This window comes from Danio aesculapii, chromosome 10 (genome assembly GCF_903798145.1).
Source record: "Danio aesculapii chromosome 10, fDanAes4.1, whole genome shotgun sequence".
NCBI lineage: Eukaryota > Metazoa > Chordata > Actinopteri > Cypriniformes > Danionidae > Danio > Danio aesculapii.
In genome coordinates this window covers 26,854,785-26,878,857 of record NC_079444.1, presented here as the reverse complement: position 1 = coordinate 26,878,857, position 24,073 = coordinate 26,854,785, and the positions used below count along the sequence as shown (strand labels likewise).

At 35.6% G+C, this 24,073-nt stretch overlaps 3 protein-coding genes across 13 annotated transcripts in view; all 3 read right to left on the bottom strand.

Moving 5' to 3' along the window:
- Positions 1–1,338: 1,338 nt before the first annotated feature.
- LOC130235703 (putative zinc finger protein 286B) lies at positions 1,339–5,376 on the bottom strand. The gene is given in 4 exon segments (XM_056466124.1): positions 1,339–2,465; positions 4,537–4,566; positions 4,904–5,063; positions 5,301–5,376. A coding segment is annotated over 1 exon segment (609 nt). The 5' UTR covers positions 2,353–2,465; positions 4,537–4,566; positions 4,904–5,063; positions 5,301–5,376; the 3' UTR covers positions 1,339–1,743.
- Positions 5,377–8,315: 2,939 nt separating this feature from the next.
- On the bottom strand, positions 8,316–13,036 carry rab1bb (RAB1B, member RAS oncogene family b). The gene is made up of 6 exons (XM_056466586.1): positions 12,767–13,036; positions 12,119–12,191; positions 11,941–12,036; positions 11,758–11,853; positions 11,349–11,480; positions 8,316–9,031 (listed from the first exon to the last, which is right to left on the bottom strand). The coding sequence occupies exons 1-6, from the start codon at positions 12,778–12,780 to the stop codon at positions 8,837–8,839; spliced, it is 606 nt and encodes a 201-aa protein (XP_056322561.1). The 5' UTR covers positions 12,781–13,036; the 3' UTR covers positions 8,316–8,836.
- Positions 13,037–13,734: 698 nt separating this feature from the next.
- The window catches only part of ehbp1l1b (EH domain binding protein 1-like 1b), a 59,146-nt gene continuing 48,807 nt past the window's right edge, over positions 13,735–24,073 (bottom strand). For 10 of the 11 annotated variants that reach the window (XM_056466574.1, XM_056466584.1, XM_056466579.1 and 7 more), the window contains 5 exons: positions 21,688–21,808; positions 17,358–17,457; positions 17,189–17,262; positions 15,453–15,567; positions 13,735–15,379 (listed from right to left, as the gene is read on the bottom strand). In XM_056466574.1, coding sequence (XP_056322549.1) covers positions 15,292–15,379; positions 15,453–15,567; positions 17,189–17,262; positions 17,358–17,457; positions 21,688–21,808 — 498 coding nt within the window. In that variant the 3' untranslated portion in view covers positions 13,735–15,291. The remainder of the gene's footprint in view (positions 15,380–15,452; positions 15,568–17,188; positions 17,263–17,357; positions 17,458–21,687; positions 21,809–24,073) is intronic. The other variant, XM_056466575.1, reaches the window with a different exon arrangement.

Sequence of the window (24,073 nt, the reverse complement as noted above, 5' to 3'; positions counted from 1 at the left end):
GTAGGACTTTGATAAAAGATAAAAAATAAATCCAGTCCACAACTACTTTTTATATTGAAAATACATCACTTTGCATGTGTTTTTCACCAAGTCAGTGACATCATTTATGAATTTGTCAATTAAAGAGTGAGGTTTTTATAAAATATTTAGTAGTTTTGATCAGGACTGAGGTTGATTAACAGATTTATGCAAATAAATTAATAAATATATTTATCTGATGCATTTTTACAGCAGTTTAATTGTTTCATCCCGAACATAACAAAAGGGTTGTAAATTTGATTGTTGAGTTTTTTAAAAAATTCAAAGCATTTTCTCAAAATATCTGTTAAAATAAGATTTGTCACCAAAAATCATTCTGCTAGCTGAAACACAGAAAATGTTATGGCCAAATTAAGACACGAAATCACCCCAGAGTGGATGAAAACATCCCCAACAGTATACATAGGGGTTAATAGTGTGCTACAGATATACAGGCTTGTCATACAAAATTAGCACTGGAGACTAGAAAATATTGAATATTGAAACAATTTAGGTTGCCAATTGTCATATATGCAGTTGATATATGCAAATTTACAAGTTGTGTGAGAAACCACTCTTAGGTCCTGAAGTTTTGATGCCAGAAGATACTTTACTCTCATTTTGACATACTAGTCAAGGAATTCCCTCCAGACCCCGGAGATCATTTGAATGAATTAACTAATGGTAAAACTCAACTTTTTAACTAGTGACTTGAAAAATGAGCCTAAGTTTAAAAAGCGTGGAGTGCTCCTTTATCTTGATTGTAATAAGGCAAATTATCAAATGCATTTGACTATATGGCAAAACGTGCCTTTTTCACCAAAATAGTAATACAGATTCCAAAGGCAGATACTGATAAGATCAGGTAATGGTTTATATGTGTCTGGACGTTGGGGGTTTTACGATGTGGTCACATGTTAATTGATCAGTTTGTATGTCTTAGTATTTGGGCTTTGGTCACATAATCAAGAAAGATACAAAATAGGTGGTAAACTTTGCGAACATAGGGACAATTGTAAAATTATTTGCGTTATATATTTGTAGTATTTATTTGTAGAATTTATTTATAATTTAATGTTTTTAATCAATTGATGTGAGTAACAACAACTTAAACTTGCTATTTCTCAAGTATTGTTTTCTAAATAACAGTTTTTAGCATAACAAAACTATTAAAGCTGTAGGTTTAATAGGGCTGAGTACAAAGACAATGACAGGATTTGTACATTTGTAAAGTGATTTAAATAAAGAACAAAAATCTGAGAACCAAATGAATGACATATTCCTTTACAGAACAACTCACAGAAATCAACCATCAGCCCATTTTAGATGAAATACTTTTTATTCACTGTATTTGTGTGTTTATTTCAGGGACAGATAATGTACGTTTCTGGAAGAATGTCCCTTATATGTGTTAACTTCACACTTTAATGAATAAAATCATCTTCAGGTCCAAACAAATCAAAAAGCACCCACACTACACTGCAACATAATATGACTTTACCTTTGAGCTATAAGAACTGCATTTGTATTATTACACTGTGAAACCCAATAGGTTAAGGTAACTCAAACCATTTGAGTTAAAAACTAATCTCTATGAGTACTGTGAACTTACTCTATTTAAGTTGACATAATAAGGTACTTAATTAACTCATTACATTCAACACTGAGTTCAAAAATCTTCAAATGAGTAGAATTAACTTTCAGTCAATTTTGAGTTAACTACACTCATTTCATTTGATAAAGCATCAACATCGGGCAATGCTTTTTTACATGTTTCAGTTGAGCACTCGATTGGGTGAAGGTTTTCCCACATGAAGAACATATGTATTGCTTCAATCCAATGTGAATTCTCTCATGTTTCTTCATAGATCCTGACTGAGAGAAGCTTTTTCCACAGTGTGAACACTTATAAGGTTTCTCTCCAGTATGACGTTTTTGGTGGTCCTTCAAATGACTGGCCAAATTAAAGGAGTTTCCACACTCGGTGCACACATGAGCTCGCACATCGGCATGCAGTTTCTGGTGCTCTTTAAAATGGTCCATGCGTGAAAAACTCTGCCCGCAAATCGAGCACAAGTGTGGCTTCTCGTTTGTGTGGATCCTCATGTGTCTTTTCAGGTGTGAAGAAATCATGAATTATTTCCCACAGAGATCGCAGCCAAAAGCTCTCACTCCAGAATGAGAGAGTTTGTGATCTCTGAGGTTGCTGGGATCCGAGAAGCTCTTGTCACACAGGTGACACTCGTATGGCTTTTCTCCAGTGTGAATTCTTATGTGAATCTTCAGGTTTTGTCTTTGTGTGAAGCTCCTTCCACACTGGGGGCAGGGGAACATTTTTATGGCTCTTGTTTCGTTGCTTTTGGTCTCTGAGCCACTAAAAGATTGTTGTCCTGCTATCAAATGGTTCTTCGTCACTTTATTCAGTTCTTGGTTTTCCAGGATTGAGTCTAAAATAAACACATCATCTGTCAATGTTCAAAATTCTGTTAAAAGAAGTGTGGAAAAGCTTGTAATTTAGCTTAAGCAATCCAGAATGTGGGTGCCTGTTACCTTTATTAGAGCAATGAAGTGAAACAATTGGACCATGCAAAAACTGAACATTATTAACAACAGTATGTTCGATTATAAGTATAATAACTTGTCATAACTTTTAGTTTCAGTGTTCAGTTTATTGCACAAATGAATTTGACTATTAAAGTGCTGGTAGGTGCTAACCTTTTCAATAATTAAATAAGTTTTAATAAAGAAACACACATTTTTGATTATTAGATAGACATTCACAGCTATGCAAACACTACAGAATATAAAGAGGGAAACAAATCAATGCATAATATATATTAGGATAATACTAAGTATAACATAGAGCTCGGTATCGGCTGATAATCACATTTCATGACTCAATTGGAACTCGCTAATCTGGCCGCTCTCATGAACAGATCACATTTGTTTGTTTACGAGTTTACAAGCAGAGGACATATAAGAACTGAAATATTTTAAATATAAGAACTGAAAGTTCTGTGTTTCCAACAATATTGCAAGTTCATTAAAACCTGGCTGGAAATATTAGGGGGAAAAAAAACTAACAAAAAATATTGTTAACTTATCATATTAATATAACTTATCATAATATACTTATTGGAAAAACACAGTAGTTTATGGACCTATTTCCTTTTAGTAAATAAGCAATGAGTGTGCATTTTTACTTCTTATGCATCAAATATGTGCTCCAAACTTCATTGAGACATGTTGAATTTTTCTTTAATCATTTGCAATGTTTCTAAATCGTTTTGTTCTGAGATATTATTTTCAGTAAAGCTGCTTCTGACCATTACATGTACACACTGTATGGTTATTCACCTTATCCTTAACGTTCGAGTGAGCACAGCCATTCGAATATTTTTGGCTCGAGACTTCCGGTCTCATTCACTTCCATTTATTTTTTGATGTTAAAAACTGCTCGTTGCACTGCTTGATGTTGCAAACTGATATTTTCTTATTATATGATTCTGCTTTGTCTGTAAATCATGCAAACACTTGTTTGTAGAGCAAATAGTTTGACTGTTTTCTACAGTTTATTATTCCTAGTCATTTCTCCATAGACAGCTGAATCAGATGTTCTAAAACAATTGTAAAAATGAGCGCACTTCTGCATTGAAGAAAACGGTCAATAAGAGACAGGTTTAAGGAATTATATGCAACATCTTTAATTTATTCTCTTAGGTAAGAAGAGATCTCCAATTAAATATCATACTTAGAGGGAAAATGTGTTTATGCATTATAAGCATCAGAATCGGTATCTGCCGATCACCATGACAAGGAATTGGTACTCGGTATCAGCTGCAAAATCCTGATCGGAGTATCCCTAATATATATGCACGATATTGGAAAAATTTATATTACGATAGTTTATTTTTCTGCTATGTGAACAGTTTCATAAGATAATTTGAATAGCACTATTTAATGGTTTTCTGTGGTATCTAACAGTAGTTAGGCACAGAAATTAAATAATTGCAATGCAAAAAAAAAATGCTTTCATTACTTTGTTTTGTCTCGTTTCTAGTCCAAAAAAGTCTTAGAGCAAGTAAAATATTGTTTTGTTTTTACTGTCAGAAGTCAAAATTAGGATTTTTTTTCAACAAGCAACATTATCTGCCAGAAGGGACGTGAAATAATCTTGTTTTTTGCTTTGAAATTTAGATATTTGGACTAGAAACAAGACAAAAATTCTAAGTAAAAGAAACTTTTTTTAATAAATCATATAAATGGTGTATAAATACAGCGATTAAATACAATTCTGTAGCTCCTGCTCAACTATAATTCAGACTCAACATTGCATACACACACACACACACACACACACACACACACACACACACACACACAAAGCAGCTATTTTATTTCTTTGTGAGGTGCAAAGTTTTAATGTATTAAACTTGCATTCCACAAATCAACAATTACCACTTTAATCTTCTAAAATGTTGAAGAGAAACAGTTACTCGAGAATGTGAAAATACTTACAGCAGAATTTCGTTTTTGTCTGAACTGTCCCTTTAAATCAAGCAGATGACAACAAACCCCGGTTTAAGACTACATTCTTCCATTCACATTAGCTATTAAATCAAGTTAATAAATACATTTGTGTACATTTATTTTGTCTCCAGATATGTGCGTCTATGAGAACAAGCAACTGTTTGGTAACCCGCAGCCTGCAAATAGTCTTGTTTGTTTAACAGAAGTAAAGCTTACGTACGCGCATACCAACCTTCCTCTGGATCTTGTTGGACTTTCAAAGGGTCCAGTGCATGTTCAAAAATTGGTTCGGAGTCAATCTGTCAAAGTTACAAAGTCTTATTTTAACTCAAACAGAAGAGAAACCAAGACTTACATATACTGCGAAGGAGAGGTCCAACTCTGAACTCTCTTTCAGAGACACTTCCTCTTAAACCACAGTTGCTTTCAATACCTCACTCGTTCCTCTTTCTTGTCTTCTGCGCATCTTCGCTTGACGGTTGACCTTTTAAGGCAGATGTTTCAGAGCACGTGCACTACGGTGGCCGGGAGGTGCAAAACAACATTACAAAGTGTGAAATACTTTTACAAAGCTCGAGACAAATATACATTTTGAAAAACATTTTTACCATCATAAGACACAATTACATAGGAAAAACAATTTTACCAAGGACGAAACAAATTTACATTTTAGAAAAAAATTAACAAAACGCAAAATACTTTTACAAGTCCCGAAACAAATTTACAATTAGATTCCGGAAAGGACTCCTTACCGGAAGTGACGTAGTATGTACCACACACCGGAAAATATCAGCTCGTGTGTGACTTTGTAGACACAGGTTAACATGTCTACAACAATAAAAATCATGGTCTTATCAGCTGCGATAAAACATCGTTTTGTCCTTTAAAGCTATTCTGAGAAAATGTCAGCGTGAGAGTATGTAAAAACATGTAAACGCAAGTACATGGAAACAACCACAGCATGACATATGTTGACTGATAAAGATCTCGAAACCGCCCTCGCCATGCACAACTGGATAACTCAGATAGGTCGGATGATGCCTCCGCTGGACCTTTTGACCAGAGTTCGAATTCCGTTTATAACATGTCAATTATAATTATTTATTTACCTTAATTTTGGTTATATAAATAGTTCTGCTACAGAAATACTAAAATCAATAATGTTTACACTGACACGCAGAAATAAGAATCTTTATTTGGTATGGGCATATTTTGTTGCTGTGTAAAAGTGACGAATCTGCAAACGTGAATAGTTTACATCACCAGTTAACACGGACACCAGTTAAACCGTAACATCGGCTTCATTCAGTTTACTGTTAAGAGTCCTCAAGCAGATGTTTACACCGTGTACACTTGACATCATGCCCACGATTACAGCATACGAGTGGTCCTCGTTAAAATATTGAACACATTGATGGAGTGATGTAGTGTGTCTGGTGTTTCCGTCTGGTCCGCGTCCTTTATAAACTCCAAGGACCGACCACACGTAAAGCAAAACCGCGTTAAGCTGCTCATGTGTTTGCCGCAAAACATCCCTCGACCGCAGTCCATGTTCGGTCACCATAAACTTTAAATACACCATGTATTCCACAGTACAAATTTACCACGCTCACCAACAACAACACTTTTCCCCGCGTCACTTCCGGTGTGTGGGACATTCCCTTTCCTTAAGGAATCTGTAATTGTAAATTTGTTTCGGGACTTGTAAAAGTATTTTGCGTTTTGTTAATTTTTTTCTAAAATGTAAATTTGTTTCGTCCTTGTTAAAATTGTTTTCCTATGTAATTGTGTCTTTGATTGGTAAAAATGTTTTTCAAAATGTATATTTGTCTCGAGCAATATTGTTTTGCACTTCCCGGCCACCGTACGTACACACAGTTTATACATCTTGTCATTCTCAGAACTCTGCACTTTCCTTGAACCCATACGCGATAACAGGATGTGCTGCTCTCAGCAGTCTGCAGCACTTCTCTATACTGTGCACATAATACTGCAGTTAACCCTTCAGACAGTTTCACAGTAATTAACACTTTAGGTTGATTGTTAAAGCACGAGGGTAGGGACGCATCTCTTGTCCCTCAGTCCATCCTGCTAGATTATCTAACCAGGGATTGGTGTAATATCCCCACCCACATTGATACATCCAATCTTTAGGGCTTTCCCCTATTTTAGGCTTGGGGTATGAGCCACTCATGTTAGTAAATACTTACTAGAAAACAGACAGAATGATCCTTTTTACTTTGTATAGCGCACTCGTCTTGGTTTATCAGGGAAAATCCCAGCCAAGGATTACTCAGTTCAGTGATGAAACTAATCAGGCAGTCAAAACCAAATTCATGTCTTACCTGATCAGCTTCATCACGTCGGGGTCACCAGGTTGTTAGAATAAATTACAGATCGTCTGTGTTTTTAAAAAATTGGTTTAAAAAAATAAATAAATAAATAAACGCTTTTATTCTAGCCTAAATAAAACAAATAAGACTTTCGAGAAAAAAGATTATTAGACATACTGTGAAAATTTCTCTGTTAAACATCATTTGAGAAATATGTAAAAAAAATAAAAATAAAATAAAATTCTAAATCAAAAGGGGGGCTAATAATTCTGACTTCAACTGCATGTAATGGAAGAACACACTGTACATCTTAATACCCTAGTTAGTAGTAGCTAAAATACCTTAAAAGTTAGGCCTAAAGTTTAGTCTACTAACCTTGGTGTTTTTCAAAACCTGCGGTTTCATTCTTCTGTACAAAATAAAAGCAAAATTTTATGACTTCACTTTAGATAAACGTCTTCGATGTTTTTAAAAAGTCAAAAAGATTAAGAGCCACATAAAAAGTCCCATTTCCTATATGCCATGCATAAACTAGACAATATTCGAAGTGAATAAAACAATATTATTGTGCAATCAATGATAAATACTTTAATAAATATTAGTGCTGTTACTGTAAAATACTGGCATTGTTCAATACACATTTTGGCTTTAGAATACCTTTAATGATAAGAGTAAACGCACTTCAAATGTTGATAATTAAAAAAACTATTACTAAGTTAACAGATAATTTGAAGATATTTCTATAGTTAACCTTTTATCCAGATATAAGATTCTGTCATGATCATGCTCGGTCATATGTATTTAATTAAATACACTAAACCATGTGACGCTATTTCTGTTACCCAGAGAGTAAAAACATCTAAAAGATCAACGATGCATTATTAACAATCAAGAAAAATATTGTATAAGTGTTTTCACTTGACTAATAATCTATATGCTTATGATAAAGACTTTCCATAAGTAACTAAAAAATGTTAGGATATAATGTTGGAGAATCTGCTGATGTGAACTGCAGTAAAAGTACTGTGGTTTAAGAGCAGACGGCAGACTCAAGCTGATGTCTCCTTTATTGATGCAGAAAAGTATTTGGCATCCAAAATTCCTAAACAATTTCTTTAAACACTGAAGAGATAACTTGCCATGACTGTCATTTGCCTGTTTTATTCAATAGTGCCACACACTGAACACTCCTGCAAAAGAGTATGGTGAAATAAAAGGGTCTCTGCAAAACACAACTCAAAGGAGACATCTTTTAACATCTGTTAATACCAGGTGGAAACAGTAATATCTCAACTTACTCCTTATGATCAGATCACTAAATACACATTATCAGCAGGTGGAAGCACAGTCATCAATTATACTTTAGCTTTAGGTAAACTATACCTGTAAGAATCCTTAATGCATAACAGTAAATACACACACACACACACACACACACACACACACACTCACACACATAAAATATAATAAAGAAAAGCTAATAAACGCACACAAAACAATGTTGTTTAATATCACAGAACCACAGACAAACCCCACATGAACACGCTGGAGAGTCACTGCTTCACCATGCTGACCACTTGATCTTCAGAAAATCATGGACAAGAAAAGGCCCCACTTCATCGAGTTGCGCATCCCAGTTCAGAAATCATGAATATTGATACAGATGGATGAATGGTAGCGGCTATTAACACAGTGGTCTGGACATTATCACCTTCATTATTCAGGCAAGTACCTGAACGAGTGTGTGCCTGTGCTTTAATCTTACTTTCAAACACAACACAAAAAAAATGCAGGAGGAAGAGCCATGAATGTTAAACAACGGTAATGTATTCTGACTTTATTGAGCACCATGTAGGAGAAAGTCTGTCATCGATATCCAGATTGGCCACCTCTACACAATCCTCCCCGGTGTCCCGTCCTGCTCCTCATGCTCTCCCTGAGAAAACAACAGTTGTCTAACAGCAGCCGCCGCCTGACTGTTGCACCGGGGTGCTTTCGATTTTAAGGTCAGGTTTCTCGGAGCCCCCTGAAGCTCCTGGTCTCATGCGCTTCTTTATCTCCTCTGCCATGGTCATGAAGGCCTGCTCCACGTTTGTGGCATTTTTGGCACTCGTCTCAAGGAAAGGGATGCCAAGAGAGTCAGCGAATTCCTGTGGAGAGAGAAGAAATTTGTATTTTTAGTTACTTTACATTCAATTCTTTTGCACGAATATGACACACTTCACATTTAAAAGAACAATCTGTCATGACTTGCTTCCTTCATCCAGATTTTTGTTCATATTTGAAACACAAGCCTGAAATATTCTTGCCATTGAAAGTTTGTTCACTTAAAAGACTGACCCTTTAAAACTTTGTTCAATACTTTCCTATTTAAAGCTTGACTTTTTAAGACCCTCGGATAATAAATTAAGGTAATAAATCAAGGAATTTTGCTGCTGTACAATTGCTGGAGCAGGTGTAATGATATTATGCAATGCTGTTACCTAGTTGGGGACTGCCATTTTCAGGCTGTGCCTAATATCATTGTGCCTACTGCAGCCATGGTACACTAAAACAGTGAAAATCACTAAATGAAATAAGTTAGTATTACTTTACTATCATTTAAAAAACGTTACTTTGACTTAATGAAAAAGGGATATGGTAACTCAAACGGACTATATTAAGCAGAACTCAAACCTAATGAGTTATGAATTTATTAATGATCATTTTTGTGTTAACTCTAATGATAGAAGCAATACCAAATCATTTGAGTAGCTATATTGTCTGGACTTTGTTTCTATTAACTGAACTCAAACAGATTTGATAACTGAACTTAAAATGTTTAAATTACTACTGCTCTAAATATTTGACAATATCAACACAAATAATGTGTGTATATGACTCAAAATATATACAAGTGTATGGTACTCAAACCATTTTGTGTCAACACTTCAATGGATTGCCGCAATCGGTTTCCTCAAACAGTTTGAGTTAATTTATCAGGTTTTACAGTGTATAGCAGCAAAGTCTGTTAATCATTAAAGTAAAGCTTTAAATAGTAAAATTATTAATATATTGAGAGTGATGCAAATGGTCTAATCCGAATCAATAATTTATGCTAAGCTAAAAAGCAAAACTTTTTTTTAGCGTGATGCTAATGGTCTATTCGATTCAGTAATTTATGCTATGCTAAGCTTGTGCTGTCAACAAACCCAGAGATCAGCTGAATAGGTAAATAAAAACTGCAGGGCCTAGTTCTTCAAAGGTAATCCAGTGGGATTTTGGATCACGGATTGGATCAAATCTTGGAAATGGGTTTTTCAAAAGTAACAGAGAAATTTTGTATTAAGATCAGACCATTTAATCCAATCGTACACTTGACTTAGGCCAAACCTGCCCTTTGGGTTATTCAAAACTTTGAATTCAGATTGGGATCAATTTGATCCAAAAAAACAGGATTATCCTGACCCCATCAGAAGGCTGGATTCAGTTGTGATTTTTAAGTTGTATTTTTTAAGTGAATGATCACAAACTTAATGGTCACTGATGATATACAAATTACTTCATATTTGAAGCTTATATGAAGCCTGTCACATCTAATGAGATATGGTAAACAACAACAAAACAATATCATAGCAGTATTGTATTAGAACAAACTAAAAAATGTCAAATCTTTGTTGATTGCAGTGTCAGTTTCTGTTTCTTACCTTTAAAACATACAATGGCTGTTTGTGGCCACTAGTATTTTGTCTACCTAGGCTACACTGCGGGTTCCATTTAAGGCTCACAGGATTAAATGAGGATTTGGTAATCCTGAAATTTGGTATTTGGATGACAGTGATCTAACCCAATGTTTCTTTAAAAACTGTCATAAAAGTAAGATAGATCAGTTAATAGCAAAACATGGGATTTCCAAATCTGGACCAAATTGATCCACACTAAATTTTTTTAAAAACTGGGCCCTAGAGACTTGAAATGACCCTATTTAAAAAAAAACGTAGAGAGCTCCTTTAAAAAATAAATAATATTAATAATAATAATAATAATAATAATAAAATAAATAAATAAATAAATAAATAAATAAATAAATAAATAAATAAATAAATAAAATATTAAATAATAATAAATAATAATTATAAAACAAAAAATAAATAAATATATATATATATATTTGAGAATGAACCTCATTGGTTATTGCAGGTCAACAATCAGGCATAAATTCCATGAACAATGTTTTCTGCTCAAAGTTTATTTGTGAATATAAGATTTAATTAAATCTGTTCAGAAAGCAATCATGCCCCTTCAGAAGATATGGATGAAACCCCTCAATTCACAAAACAGAAACCCTCAGATTTAGGTAAAAAAAATCTTTGTTTGGTTTTTGATTAACAAAAGTCTAATGGGTTTGAAATGCGATAAGGATAAGTAAATGATGACAGAATTTGGAGTAACTGAGCAAATAACCAGTCTATTTCCCTACCAACCAACCTTAGCTGTAGTGTAGTCCACAACCTTTTTTGTAGTCAGGTCGCACTTATTCCCAACAAGTAGTTTGTTGACATTTTCACTCGCATAGCGATCAATTTCCTTTAGCCACTGTTTCACATTGTTGTAAGATTCCTGAAAGAAACACCAGAAGAATAAAAGTTCTCTGACAATATTCAGAAATGTTGTATTCAAAATCGAATGATGATTATGAATGATTTCTAATGACGTGTTTACTGGTGCGAAGGCAGGGCAACCCATCACTGGTATGAGATCAACCAATATCAAATGACATCATTCCAATCACTTCCCATTGAACTAAAAGTCTCACCCAAGTTTCTTGTGTTCAAGAGGCAGTTTCACTCAAATATACATACAAAAAAGAAGAAACGACTATCAAAACTCTCCAAACCTGATCTGTGACATCATATACAACGATTATCCCATGAGCGCCTCTGTAGTAGCTGGATGTAATTGTGCGGAATCTCTCCTGTCCAGCCGTGTCCCACTGCAAACATGGACAAGAATGAATTCATCTGCAGTTTCTCATTGAAAAATCATACACAAGTTGAATCTTTGAGGTCTAAAAACACACTATTTGCAGTTTAATAGTTTTTCCATCCAACTCAATGGTTCGGATCTTGAAATCCACTCCAATTGTGCTGATGAAACTCTCCGTGTAGGTGTCGTCCTAGATAATTAAAGAACAAAAAGAGTTAATTGTCATTCAAGAACACAAAAATGATTTGCAAAAATGCTGCTAAAATACTTACAGCAAAACGCAACAAAATGCAGGATTTTCCCACTCCAGAATCTCCAATCAGAAGAAGCTTGAATAAGTAGTCACTGAGAAAATATGCATAAACACAGTTTTAAGTATTCAGACTATTCTTTGCTATTTTATATCCTCCCCCTAAACATGATTATAATAATTAGACAAATTGACTTAGTAATGTTGGTAAATTAAAATAAAGTGGTTAAATAAAAAATCCTAATATTTATTTATATATTGTATGTATATATAAATGTATTGTAAAATATATTACATAATTAACGATATCTAATGATATGAAACATGATATCGAGATATTTTTTGCAATATCGCCCAGCCCTAAGTACTGACACTGTTTATTAATGATTTAATTCAGAATAAATATCAGAATAATTCAGATTTAATATCAGAATTATTACTTTCAGAATAAACAGATACCTAATAAAACCAGTAATTAAACATATACGCACGTAAATATACATTTAAAACAACATTTGAATCCTGTTTGTTGCAGCCATGCCAACACATTTCACATTATTTACTGTTGTTTAACTAATTATTGTATATTGATCAACATCTGCCCAGGAAATTTGGCTGAAGTCATTAGACGGTCATAAATGTGGATGTATGTCAGGGTAACACGACTTACTATTCAGGGTTCATGATGTGACAGCAAAGGGCTTGTTATTGTTTGTCCAGCTGGTAGAAGCGCTCTGGGTCGCCTACTGTTTACCGGCTGACCGCAGACTCTGAGCCGGTATTTAACCTGGAATAGCAGCAATAAAGGGAGGATTGCGTTTTTGATGAGCCTCTTTATGGACCGTTTCCAGATCTCCTCGTAAGATCAATCCAGTGTGTCTTAACGCCTCTTCTCTCCTCTGTGGTTTCCACGAGCCGCGCAGGTGCGGCAGTGACGATGATGATGCGCCGCTATTCTGACCCGCTTCCGCCGCCTGCTGGTGGGATCCGCGCATCAATAATGTTCTACACAGCATAGGGTGCACATATAGCCAAAAATGTAGTGGTTGCTTTTTCTTAGTGTTCATGAAATGTGTTTTAACCGATTAGCTGACGTATACAAGGATAAACTGTCAGTTTATGCGGTGGTTTCCCTGTAAAACAAAATGGCCGCAATGCTGAGGAGTTGTAGGTGTTTTCCAAAGCATTGCTGGATGTCTATCTGTAGTTTCAGGTAAACTAAACCATAACATAAAACAGTATAAGATTAAATTGGTATGTATGTATGTATGTATGTATGTATGTATGTATGTATGTATGTATGTATGTATGTATGTATGTATGTATCTATCTATCTATCTATCTATCTATCTATCTATCTATCTATCTATCTATCTATCTATCTATCTATCTATCTATCTATCTATCTATCTATCTATCTATCTATCTATCTATCTATTTATCTACAGTTGAAGTCAGAATTATTAGCCCCTGTTTTTTTAGTAAATCTATCAATATTATTTATATTAGAGGTTATAGACAGAATATTAAACTAAAAAGTAAATATTATTATTTTAAAATAATTTCAGACTATTAATTATTAACACTATTAAATACATACAACAAATTATAACACTGATTAAGTATATTCAACGTTAATTCAAACAGCATCAAACTTTATTGAATAAAACACCCTAAATGTTAAAATAGGAATGAATAACACATTTACATATCAAAAAAAGTGTACAGTCTGACAAAATACTTTTTTGTAAATCTATAAAACAATCCATAAATATTTGTTTCATTCTTATTTTCAATGAGCTTTTCGAGATTTCAAACAGAAAAATACAGAATGGCTTGACTGTATATAAAAAGCCCCTTTTGGAACGGTAATAAACCTCTAAAGGCACTGCAATGCAAATCATTTCATGAATACATTCATTTGGAGACACATACTGTCTCAAAACACATTTTTCTATGCAAGACAACAGCCGACAGACACATTTTGGCATACCAGGAAACAACACACTTCAATAAATAATGTAAAACCAGCAAACTTTGGCGCAAGTCTCTGTCTTTTCCATACACCTTACTGACAGTCAAACTGACTTATTCCTGTCTGTGAAAAAATATCCCATTCACAATAAAACATAACAAAGCAGAGAAAACCCTGCTCACTGCTGTAGCTTACAAGAAATCTATTATTTACTAAGGAATATTTTCTTTACTTCAGCAAAAAAAGACTCTCAATAATTATAAGATTTCTTGTGATATACAGCATTGTGTAGGATGTTTTTACTGTGTTCAGTTTATCTTTGTCCATTCAGATGTGTGAGAAGTGTTTATTGTTCCATATTAAAGTAATATTGCTTTAAATGCAACATAGGCTCAATCTGAAAACATACCCCTATATGCATTTCTGGAAATCGTCAATTATGTAGCCAGAAGTACGTATGGCTGCATTTCATTTTTTAAATGAACGCTATTGGGTGGTATGACGCCGTTTCTTTTCGCGCTAACCAGCTGACCGCTTACCTCCGTATGGACGGCTTTACTGCTGTTACCAGTTTTTCTAGTTAGCTCGCCATATATGTCGGTGGACTTGAGATGCAGAGAGGAAAAGACCACGACAACGAGGTTCGAGTCCGGTTAAGAACAGTTCCAGAAAGCAGGTAAGACAAAAACAGAAGCCAAAAAACAAAATAAAAAAAGTAAATAACAGGGTGAGAATGTGGTAAAAATCAGGCGAGGGCTTTTCTTTTTCTGGATTGCTATTTAAATTTGTCGGTTGGGTTTAGGGAAATGGGTGGGCGGGTCAGTCAGTCAGTCGTCAGCAGCCTCTGGTGAATTTACGAGAGAATAGCAGGAGCGAATGGCAAATTTGATATCTCAAAAAGTGTACACAGCAGCCTCTTGTGCATTTGCGAAAACAAAAACTGACAAAAAACGTAGCTTCTGGGAGGTGTTTGATGGTCATCAGAAATGTATGTAGAGGTACGTTTTCAGAATGAGCCTGGGTTGTTTAAATACCAAACTCTACATCAGTGCAGCCTGGGAAAAAAAAACTTCAAAATTGTGCAAACTTTCAGGGAAAAACATCTGGATGTGTTTTATATCCCTCTGAGATCTTGAAGAAGTTGTGAGGAAGATATTACAAGGCACACTAATGTCCTGCTGCAATCGTCACAGTTTCCATATTAACTGTTTAAATGATTATTATTGAAGAACACACTTTTCCTTATTGCTAAATTTCCTTCGTCTGGCTTCCAGACCTCTTTCCAGTCTCTCGTCCTCCTCCAAAGCCCTGCATATACAAAAGACATTCAGTGAATGTGAAATGTAAGGTCATGTTCTCATTCTGTGAAACAGAGACTCACCCTCTCTCTTTGGCATCCATGTCTCTGACCAGCTCGTCTCGCTTGTTGACCAGTGACACCAGTTCCTGAAGCAGCAGCTGTTCTCTGTGCTGCTGGGCCTGAGTTTTTTGCCAGTCTGATGGATAAAATATGAGCGATAATGTCAGTCAAAATTGACCACTAAAGTGATGGCCACGTTTTGGTAAAGGATTATAAAATTATTCTAGGTCAATATAAATTGCTGAGACTTTCATTTCAGTCTGGTGATGTACCTCTAACTGAGACTAAATATTAAGTAGGGGGCGGGGCTTTCTTTTAACCAAGAGTAGGAGGGGTGTGGTTAAGAAAATTGTGGTTGAAGCTATCATACACTGACATCAACATAGATTCAATTAACCATAGTATAAGCAGAATAATTAACTTGGTTTCTTTGAATTATAAGAAAACTCTACACAAACAGGCCACTTTATTAGGTACACCTGTTTAACTGCTCTTTAACGCAAATTTCTTATCAGCCAATCACATGGCAGCAACTCAATGCATTTAGGCATGTAGACATGGTCAAGATGATCTGCTGCAGTTCAAACCGAGCATCAGAATGGGGAAGAAAGGTGATTTAAGTGACTTTGAACGTGGCATGGTTGTTGGTGCCAGACGGGCTGGTTTGAGTATTTTCACAGGATCTTCACGCGGGGACTTTCACGCACAACCATCTCTAGGGTTTACAGAGAATGGTCTGAAAAAGAGAAAATATCCAGTGAGCGGCAGTTCTGTGGGCACAAATGACTTGTTAATGCCAGAGGTCAGAGGAGAATGGCCAGACTGGTTCGAGCTGATAGAAAGGCAATAGTAACTGAAATAACCACTCGTTACAACCGAGGTATGCAGAAGAGCATCTCTGGATGCACAACACAAACTTTGAGGGGGATGGGCTACAACAGTAGAAGACCACACTGGGTGCCACTCTTGTCAGCTAAAAACAGGAAACTGAGGCTACAATTCGCACAGGCTCACGAAAATTGGACCATAGAAGATTGGAAAAACTGATGAGTTTCGATTTCTGCTACGACATTGGGATGTTAGGGTCAGAATTTGGTGTCAACAACTTGAAAGCTTGGATCCATCCTGGCTTGTATCAACGGTTCAGGCTGCTGGTGGTGTAATGGTGTGGGGGATATTTCTTGGCACACTTTGGGTCTATTAGTACTAATTGAGCATCGTGTCAACACCACAGCCTACTCGAGTATTGTTGCTGACCATGTCCATCCCTTTATGACCACAGTGTACCAATCCTCGGATGGTTACTTCCATCAGAATAACGCACCATGTCATCTCAGACTGATTTCTTGAACATGACAATGAGTTCACTGTACTCAAATGACCACCACAGTCACCAGATCTTAATCCAATAGAGCACCTTTGGGATGTGATGGAGCGGGAATTTGCATCATGGATGTGCAGCCGACAAATCTGCAGCAACTGCTTCATGCTATCATGTCAATATGGACCAAAACTCTGAGGAATATTTCCAGTATCTTGTTGAATCTAAGCCACAAAGGATTAAGGCAGTTCTGAAGGCAAAAGAGGGTCCAACCCGATACTAGTAAAGTGTACCTAATAAAGTGAGTGTATTGCACTATATAGAAAACTATTTGCACTATAATTATCAGCTTATCAGAGTAGTGTTTAACGAATGCCACCTTTTGTCATGAAATATCTCACATCAGCCAGTGCTAGTTTAAAATGACTCAGCTCACCTTCAATGGCCATCATGGCTCTGAGCTCTCGGTTCAGCAACTCGAACCTTCTTTCTAAATCCTGCTCTTCTTGCCTGCAAGGATCATATAATATTAATACATACAGCTGACGTGTGAACAGACTGTGTCTTATAAATGACTGCGAAAAAACAAGATAATGAAAACATACAGCAGCTCCAGATGGTCCTGTCTCCTTATCAAAGCATTCTTTTTGTTGACCAGAGTAAACCACTCCTGAATCAGCTTCTCCTCTTCATCTTTATCACTCCCTGTTAGACAGAAAATGAGTCATGCCATATTATGGGTGTGCAGTAAATAATCGAAAAATTAAAACACTATTCGAATGTCACTTTGCTGGCTGTAAATGGAGCTTGCAAACAAAATAATGCAGTTATAACTATAGGCGTTGGGAGGCGCTGTGGAGCGCACTGTTTCGTTTCTGACGCAGCAAGTTTGAAATCACTTGGGTCAAAATGCTAAACTTGTGTGAGCAAACGTTGTCAAATGAAACAGTTATCACAATAGCAGACTCATATTAAATACATAAGTGCTGAGCTGGATATACTTTACAAAAATGAACCATATCTTGTTTTTGTTTGAGTAAAAATGAATTAATCATGTTTTTTTTGACAGGTTGGCTTACATTTGTACACAGTTTGACCACAATATCATGGTTAAACAATAGTTGGTGTTGTAAAACCATGACTGACTTCTTGTTACCAAGGTCTAACTACAGCAACGGTCTCAAACTCAGGGCCACAGCTCTGCATAGTTTAGCTCCAACCACCTCCAACTCACACCTTGAAGTCTTGAACACCTTAATTAGTCGTATCAGCTGTGTTTGATTAGGGTTGGAGCAAAACTGTGCAGAACTGCGGCCCTCCAGGAATCGATTTTGAGACCTATTAACTACAGTGACCATGATGACCACAAATCAACCAAGGATCAATTATCAAATCGACCAAGGATTACAACACCAACCATTTTTTAACCACGGCATTCATAGTAAAAAAGTGCCAATGTGTCAAAAACATGGTTACTACACTTTTTACTATAATAAACCAATGGTTAATTTTTTTAACAACAAGAACAAAGCTAAAACATAGCAAGTTTGCATGCACTTGCATAATTATAATGGAATTTTTGATATTTGAGCGTATGTTTTCAATTTAGAGCTGTAGTGTCAGTTGTCCTATCTTTTTTTATTTAATGCTTGAAAAATATTAACAACAAATGTCATCAATCAAACAACAATCCAGGGGTTTTCAGTAATTTAGTCCACAACAAGTGCCAAGTCCTTCATTAAAGTCCTAGTTCGTATTGCTTGTAAGTTTATTGATCCCTCAATAGACTCAAATACATTTTCATTCATTCATTTTGTATTTGGCTTAGTCCCTTTATTAATCTGGGGTCGCCACAGCAGAATGAACCGCCAACTTATCCAGCATTTGTTTTACGCAGCAGATGCCCTTCCAGCTGCAACCCATCACTGGGAAACATACATACACCCTTATTCACTGCGGACAATTTTAGCTTACCCATTTCACCTATACCATATGTCTTTGGACTGTGTGGGAAACCAGAGCACCCGGAGGAAACCCACGCCAACATGCAAACTCCACACAGAAATGCCAACTGACCCAGCTGGGGCTCGAACCATCGACCCTCTTGCTGTGAGGCGAACGTGCTACTCACTGCGCCACCGCGTCACCATGGGGAGACTCATCAAATGGTAATAATTAATACTTTCTATACACTTACACTTACACAATACACCTAATAATGTAATACTTTCGAAAATTACGATCGCAATATATACAGTTGAAATCAGAATTATTAGCCCCCCTTTGATTTTGTTTCTTTTTAAATATTTCTCAAATGATGCTTAACAGAGCAAGGAAATTTTTACAGTATCTCTGAGAATATTTTTTCATCTGCAGAAAGTCTTATTTGTTTTATTTCGGCTAGAATAAAAGCAGTTTTTAATTTTTTAAAAGCCATTTTAAGGTCAAAATTATTAGTCTCTTTTAACTATTTTTTTTCGATAGTCTACAGAACAAACCATCGTTATACAATAATTTGCCTAATTACCATAACCTGCCCAGTAAACCTAATTAACCTAGTTAAGCCTTTAAATGTAATTTTAAGCTGTATAGAAGTGTCTTGAAAAATATGATTTACTGTCATCATGGCAAAGATAAAATAAATCAGTTATTAGAGATGAGGTATTAAAATTATTATCTTTAGAAATGTGTTGAAAAAAATCTTCTCTCCGTTAAACAGAAATAGGAGGGAAAAAAATAAACGGGGGGCTAATAATTCTGACTTCAACTGTATATGTTCATGCCTAATATCCGATGGCCAGAATGTGATAAAAAAACTTTTATAAATTTGGAAAAAATTTGGTATTTGTGATGCAGCAAGTCCAGAGACTGTTGTGTACACCATCATTTTATATAAAATTCACTTTAATGTATGATAGGACTAAAAAATGATCATAAACAAATGTTTTCTCAATTCAAATGAGTAGTGGCTTGGACCCGGAAAAAGAATTTCATACATCACCGATACGTCACGGCTTAACAAGTGGATACTAGAAACAGGTTTGTAGAGTTTGCATCCATTTTTTGTTAACAAAATAAGAAGACAACTTCTCTCCAAAAACTCTACAAGAATGCTTTGTACACTTAAAAAAATTACGTTTGCTGTTTGTTCAAACTACTTATTTAAAATGAGCTGAAACAACACAATTCTTGAGCTCCGGGGACAACTTAATTGTTTTATGTTCAATCCACTTACATTTGTAAAAACTAATAAGCTAACTTAATTCCTTCATGTTGTCCCAACACAAATCGATTACCATTTTTTTAGAGTGTACAAAAAGTGACAGTCTTGATTTTTTATTATATTTTTGCTTCTGTTTTCTCTGCGCTCTGTATAAATGCTTTATCTTATGTACTCTTTTATTTGCATACATTTTATTGTTGTCAACTCAAAACACACAGGCTTATATTCACATTATAAATATATAGCTCATATTAGCTTATCTTCAAATTAAACATTATAAACCTATATTTGATTATTACGTTTTTAAAGGGGTGATCCACACTGTATTTTTAAGGTTTGGTTGTGTTTATAAGATGCAAAGCAAGGTGTGCTCATACTTCACTTGAAGAAAATCTAGTTATTTTTTCATGAATCTTACTATGATTATATACAGCTACCCAGCTAACATGAAAATATTTCCCAGTTCCTCTAAAAGGCCCGCACTCAAGAGGCTTTGATTGGTCAGCTAACATAATGTGCTGTGATTCACGGATTGGCTCCACGTCATGCCCCTACAAGTGCATGCTTTTGCGCTGTGTAAACAGTCCAGTCAAAGCAGCTGTTAGCAGTGTTAGCTCACTGAATCAGACAGAAAATGATGAACACACGCCTGAGCACACCTCATGCTCTCTAAAATAAAATCACACAAGTGTCTTTCACATATATTCCGAATAAGCATGTGTAAGTAATATGAAAGGTTCTCATATCTTTTGCGAGTTTGTTATTTGAGGTGTATAACGCATAGAAAATGTCTGCATAGAGAGACACTGCAGCGCTGGTGAAGACTGTGGGTGTTTACAGCAGTTTGACTGATAAATATGAATTTGTAGCTAAATTGTTAATGGTGCCAAACAGCATTTCCTGTTGTTTACGTCCTTGTTTACGTACATACCATCACATACCACTATATTACATACCATTAACGCTAGAAACTGTGCCTGTAATTGACAAATTTTAACAAATAAAAACACTTACAGGTTGTGGCTTACAATCCACAGCTTCTGCTACTATAGTTGGAGGAGTTTCTAACTCCGATTCCAGCACTGAACTCAGAGAGATTCTGGAAGCTGTCCTTTGTCAAAAGCTAGCGCTATAGCTTTATTATAATTCTCTGGAACATAATTAACATTAAATTGTAAGCACCTCTGTCTTTGTGTCATGTCCTTTGGAAGCCCAAATACAGAAACAGAAGAAGCTCTGTGGAAATAGCAGAGTTTGGACGGCATTTTAGCTTTCTCTGCTGTAACATTATAGCACCTCTGGCCACACCCTGTTGCTGTGCAGGGTGTATGCGCGTGTTGAATGTGCATAACCTGAAGCGTTTATGATCTCTTAACCTGGATGTCTTTTTTTGTAGTCCCCAAATTAGTTCACTGTAGGCTTTGCTAAGCTAACTCTATAAATACCTGAACATACCTGGCAATAAAGCTCTTTCTAAAGCTCTTTCTAAAAGCCAATGTCTCCCTTTGCATTGAACTTTGAGCGTCTTACATTCAGAGATGCTGTTTATGTTGACACAGCTACATTACACATCAACTAAAGTTTAAAATATAATATCTTAGTGGACCACCCCTTTAAGAGCTTATAAAAACTGAATGGAAAAAAATCCAAAAAAAGTCCATTCCTATTGCATTTGAGCTCTGTTTATCGCTCTATATGAGTGTTTTTCATACCCGACTCCATGAGTCTTCGCAGGCGTTTCTCCACCACCGCTGCTCTGCTGTCTATGTGCTTCTGTTCCGTTTCCAGAGCCTGAAGTTCACTCAATACATACTGATTGGTGTCCTGCAGACACTGGCCATAAAGGACCACAGGGAGACATACATAAAACAAGACAACAGAGCAATACAGATACAGAGAGAAAGAGAGAGAAGATGAGAGCAAAAAAAGATGGATCGAGACAGATATAGAGGAGAGTATACCAACATTCATAAAACAGCAACAGACGAGGACAAACAGAGAGGATGGAGAGGAAAGGACAGGCCAGAATTAACCTACAGATTTATAAAACAGGCTAATTAAACATGAGATGGTGAGAGTGATTTGAGCACCGGATTCATCAAAATCATCTTGTGACAAGATCTGACAAAATACAAAATAAGACTTACAGCGAGGAAAATAAGTATTGAACATGTCAGGTTTTTTCCTGGGAATAATATTTTTAAAGGAGCTGTTGACATGGAATTGAACCAGATTTTGGTAAAAATCCAAACAATAGAAACATAAAAATAAAAAACAAAAAAATCTGAGAAATGAGTTATGTGTAATAACAATGGAATGACACAAAGAGAAACTATTGAACTACTGAAATGTATTTACTACTTCAAAATAAAAGTAAAACTTATAAAAGGCTTTTTTGGTGATGGCAGCTTATGGACGCCTCTAATATGGAGAATGGAGTTACATGAATTGCTGAGTACATGAGTTTTTCACAGACTTCAACAGAGTGTTAAAATCTAGATGGTTTTGTGGGTCTCGTCTATTAAATCTGATCTTTAATGTGTATTTTATATTGGATTCAGATCCGGTGATTGGCCTGGCCATTCTACAGCTTGATTTTCTTTCTCTGAAAGCATTTGAAAGTTTTCTTGGCTGTGTTTTGGATCATTGTCTTCCACATCGAAGTGTCCACCCTGGTTTCATCTTCATCATTCTGATAATGTCGATGTTGGACTGAAGCAGCTTATATTTATCTATAATGACGAAGGGCAGAGGGTTGCTGAAGAAATACTGAGAGATTTCAGCTGCTGTCTGGACAGTCTTGTAAACTAATCAGGTTTGTTTTCTTTGCATATGTGGATTTCTTTAATTGCTACCAACATCCAATGAAAATCAAGTCAATTGCACCTTTAGAACTATGTTTTCTGAGAAGAATGGTGACATGTTCAATACTTTTTCCCCGCTCTATAAGTTTTATTACTAAATGGTTCATTCCAAAAATTACCCACCCTCCAGTGGTTTCAAACCTTTATGAATGTTATTTTTCTGTCTAAAGCCTCATTCACACCACAAGCGACTTGCAGCGGCAAAGCAACAAGCGACCGTTTATTTTAACTGAGAGCAAGCTACTTCCGGCAACCTTCGTTGGCGACCAGGTGGGTGTGTTGAGTGATGCAACAAAGTTGAGAATTTTAGCAAATGAAGAGCTTTGTTGAGCGACAGACAATAGAAGCACCAGCAGAGCTCACACGATCCTCTCTCTCCTCGCTCAGAGGCCAGTTGTATTCTCCATTCTGTAGACCTACACAGACCTGTTTGTGGCAGGTCACCACCCAGAGTGACAGACAGCTACAAAGTCGCTGCTAGTGTGAATTAGGCATAAAAATGCTGGAAATTGGTTGCCATTGTATCCATAGTAGGCAAAAATCTACTGTAGTTTTAGGGTTGCACGATATTGGAAAAATCCAACATTGCGATATTTTGGTGTACTGAACTGAACTTAAACACTACAAACTGAACTACACTGTTCCGATTTACTATGACCTTTTATGTGAAGCTGCTTTGACACAATCTACATTGTATAAGCGCTATACAAATAAAGGTGAATTGAATTGAATTGAATATTCTGCGATAAATATCTATATTGCGACATGAATACAGTTTAACAGATGACTTAATATCTCCATTTGGAATAAATGTATAATGATAGATTGATTAGGATGATTCTGTAGGGGAGTGCATCTGCACGTAATCTAATAACAATCATTGAACAACAATCTACAAGTGTAGACAAATACAATAAAGAAAAATATACATTTGAAATAAAGTGTTTTATCATTTACTGAGTCTAACAGTATTCTGGTACAGTAATTGAAATATTAAAATTAAAGTAATTCTATAAAATTAATCATTATTAAAGCTGCAAACGGTACAATTTCTTATGCCTGAATGTTTTTTAAATCATTATACAATCATTATAAGAAATTATATTACATACATTCATTTTAATCCAGACTTAAGATTGCATATTCTGCGATGTGACTATTGTGAATGGTCACATTGGGATATCGATGCTGAAACGATATATTGTGCAGCCCTGTATGGTTTCCAGCATTTTTT

Coding starts and splice junctions, on each gene's coding strand:
- rab1bb (XM_056466586.1), bottom strand. Junction 12,037..12,118: donor GCATTTTGTTGCGTTTTGCT/GTAAGTATTTTA, acceptor TTAATTATCTAG/GACGACACCTACACGGAGAG. Junction 9,032..11,348: donor TGGACTACACTACAGCTAAG/GTTGGTTGGTAG, acceptor CTCTCTCCACAG/GAATTCGCTGACTCTCTTGG.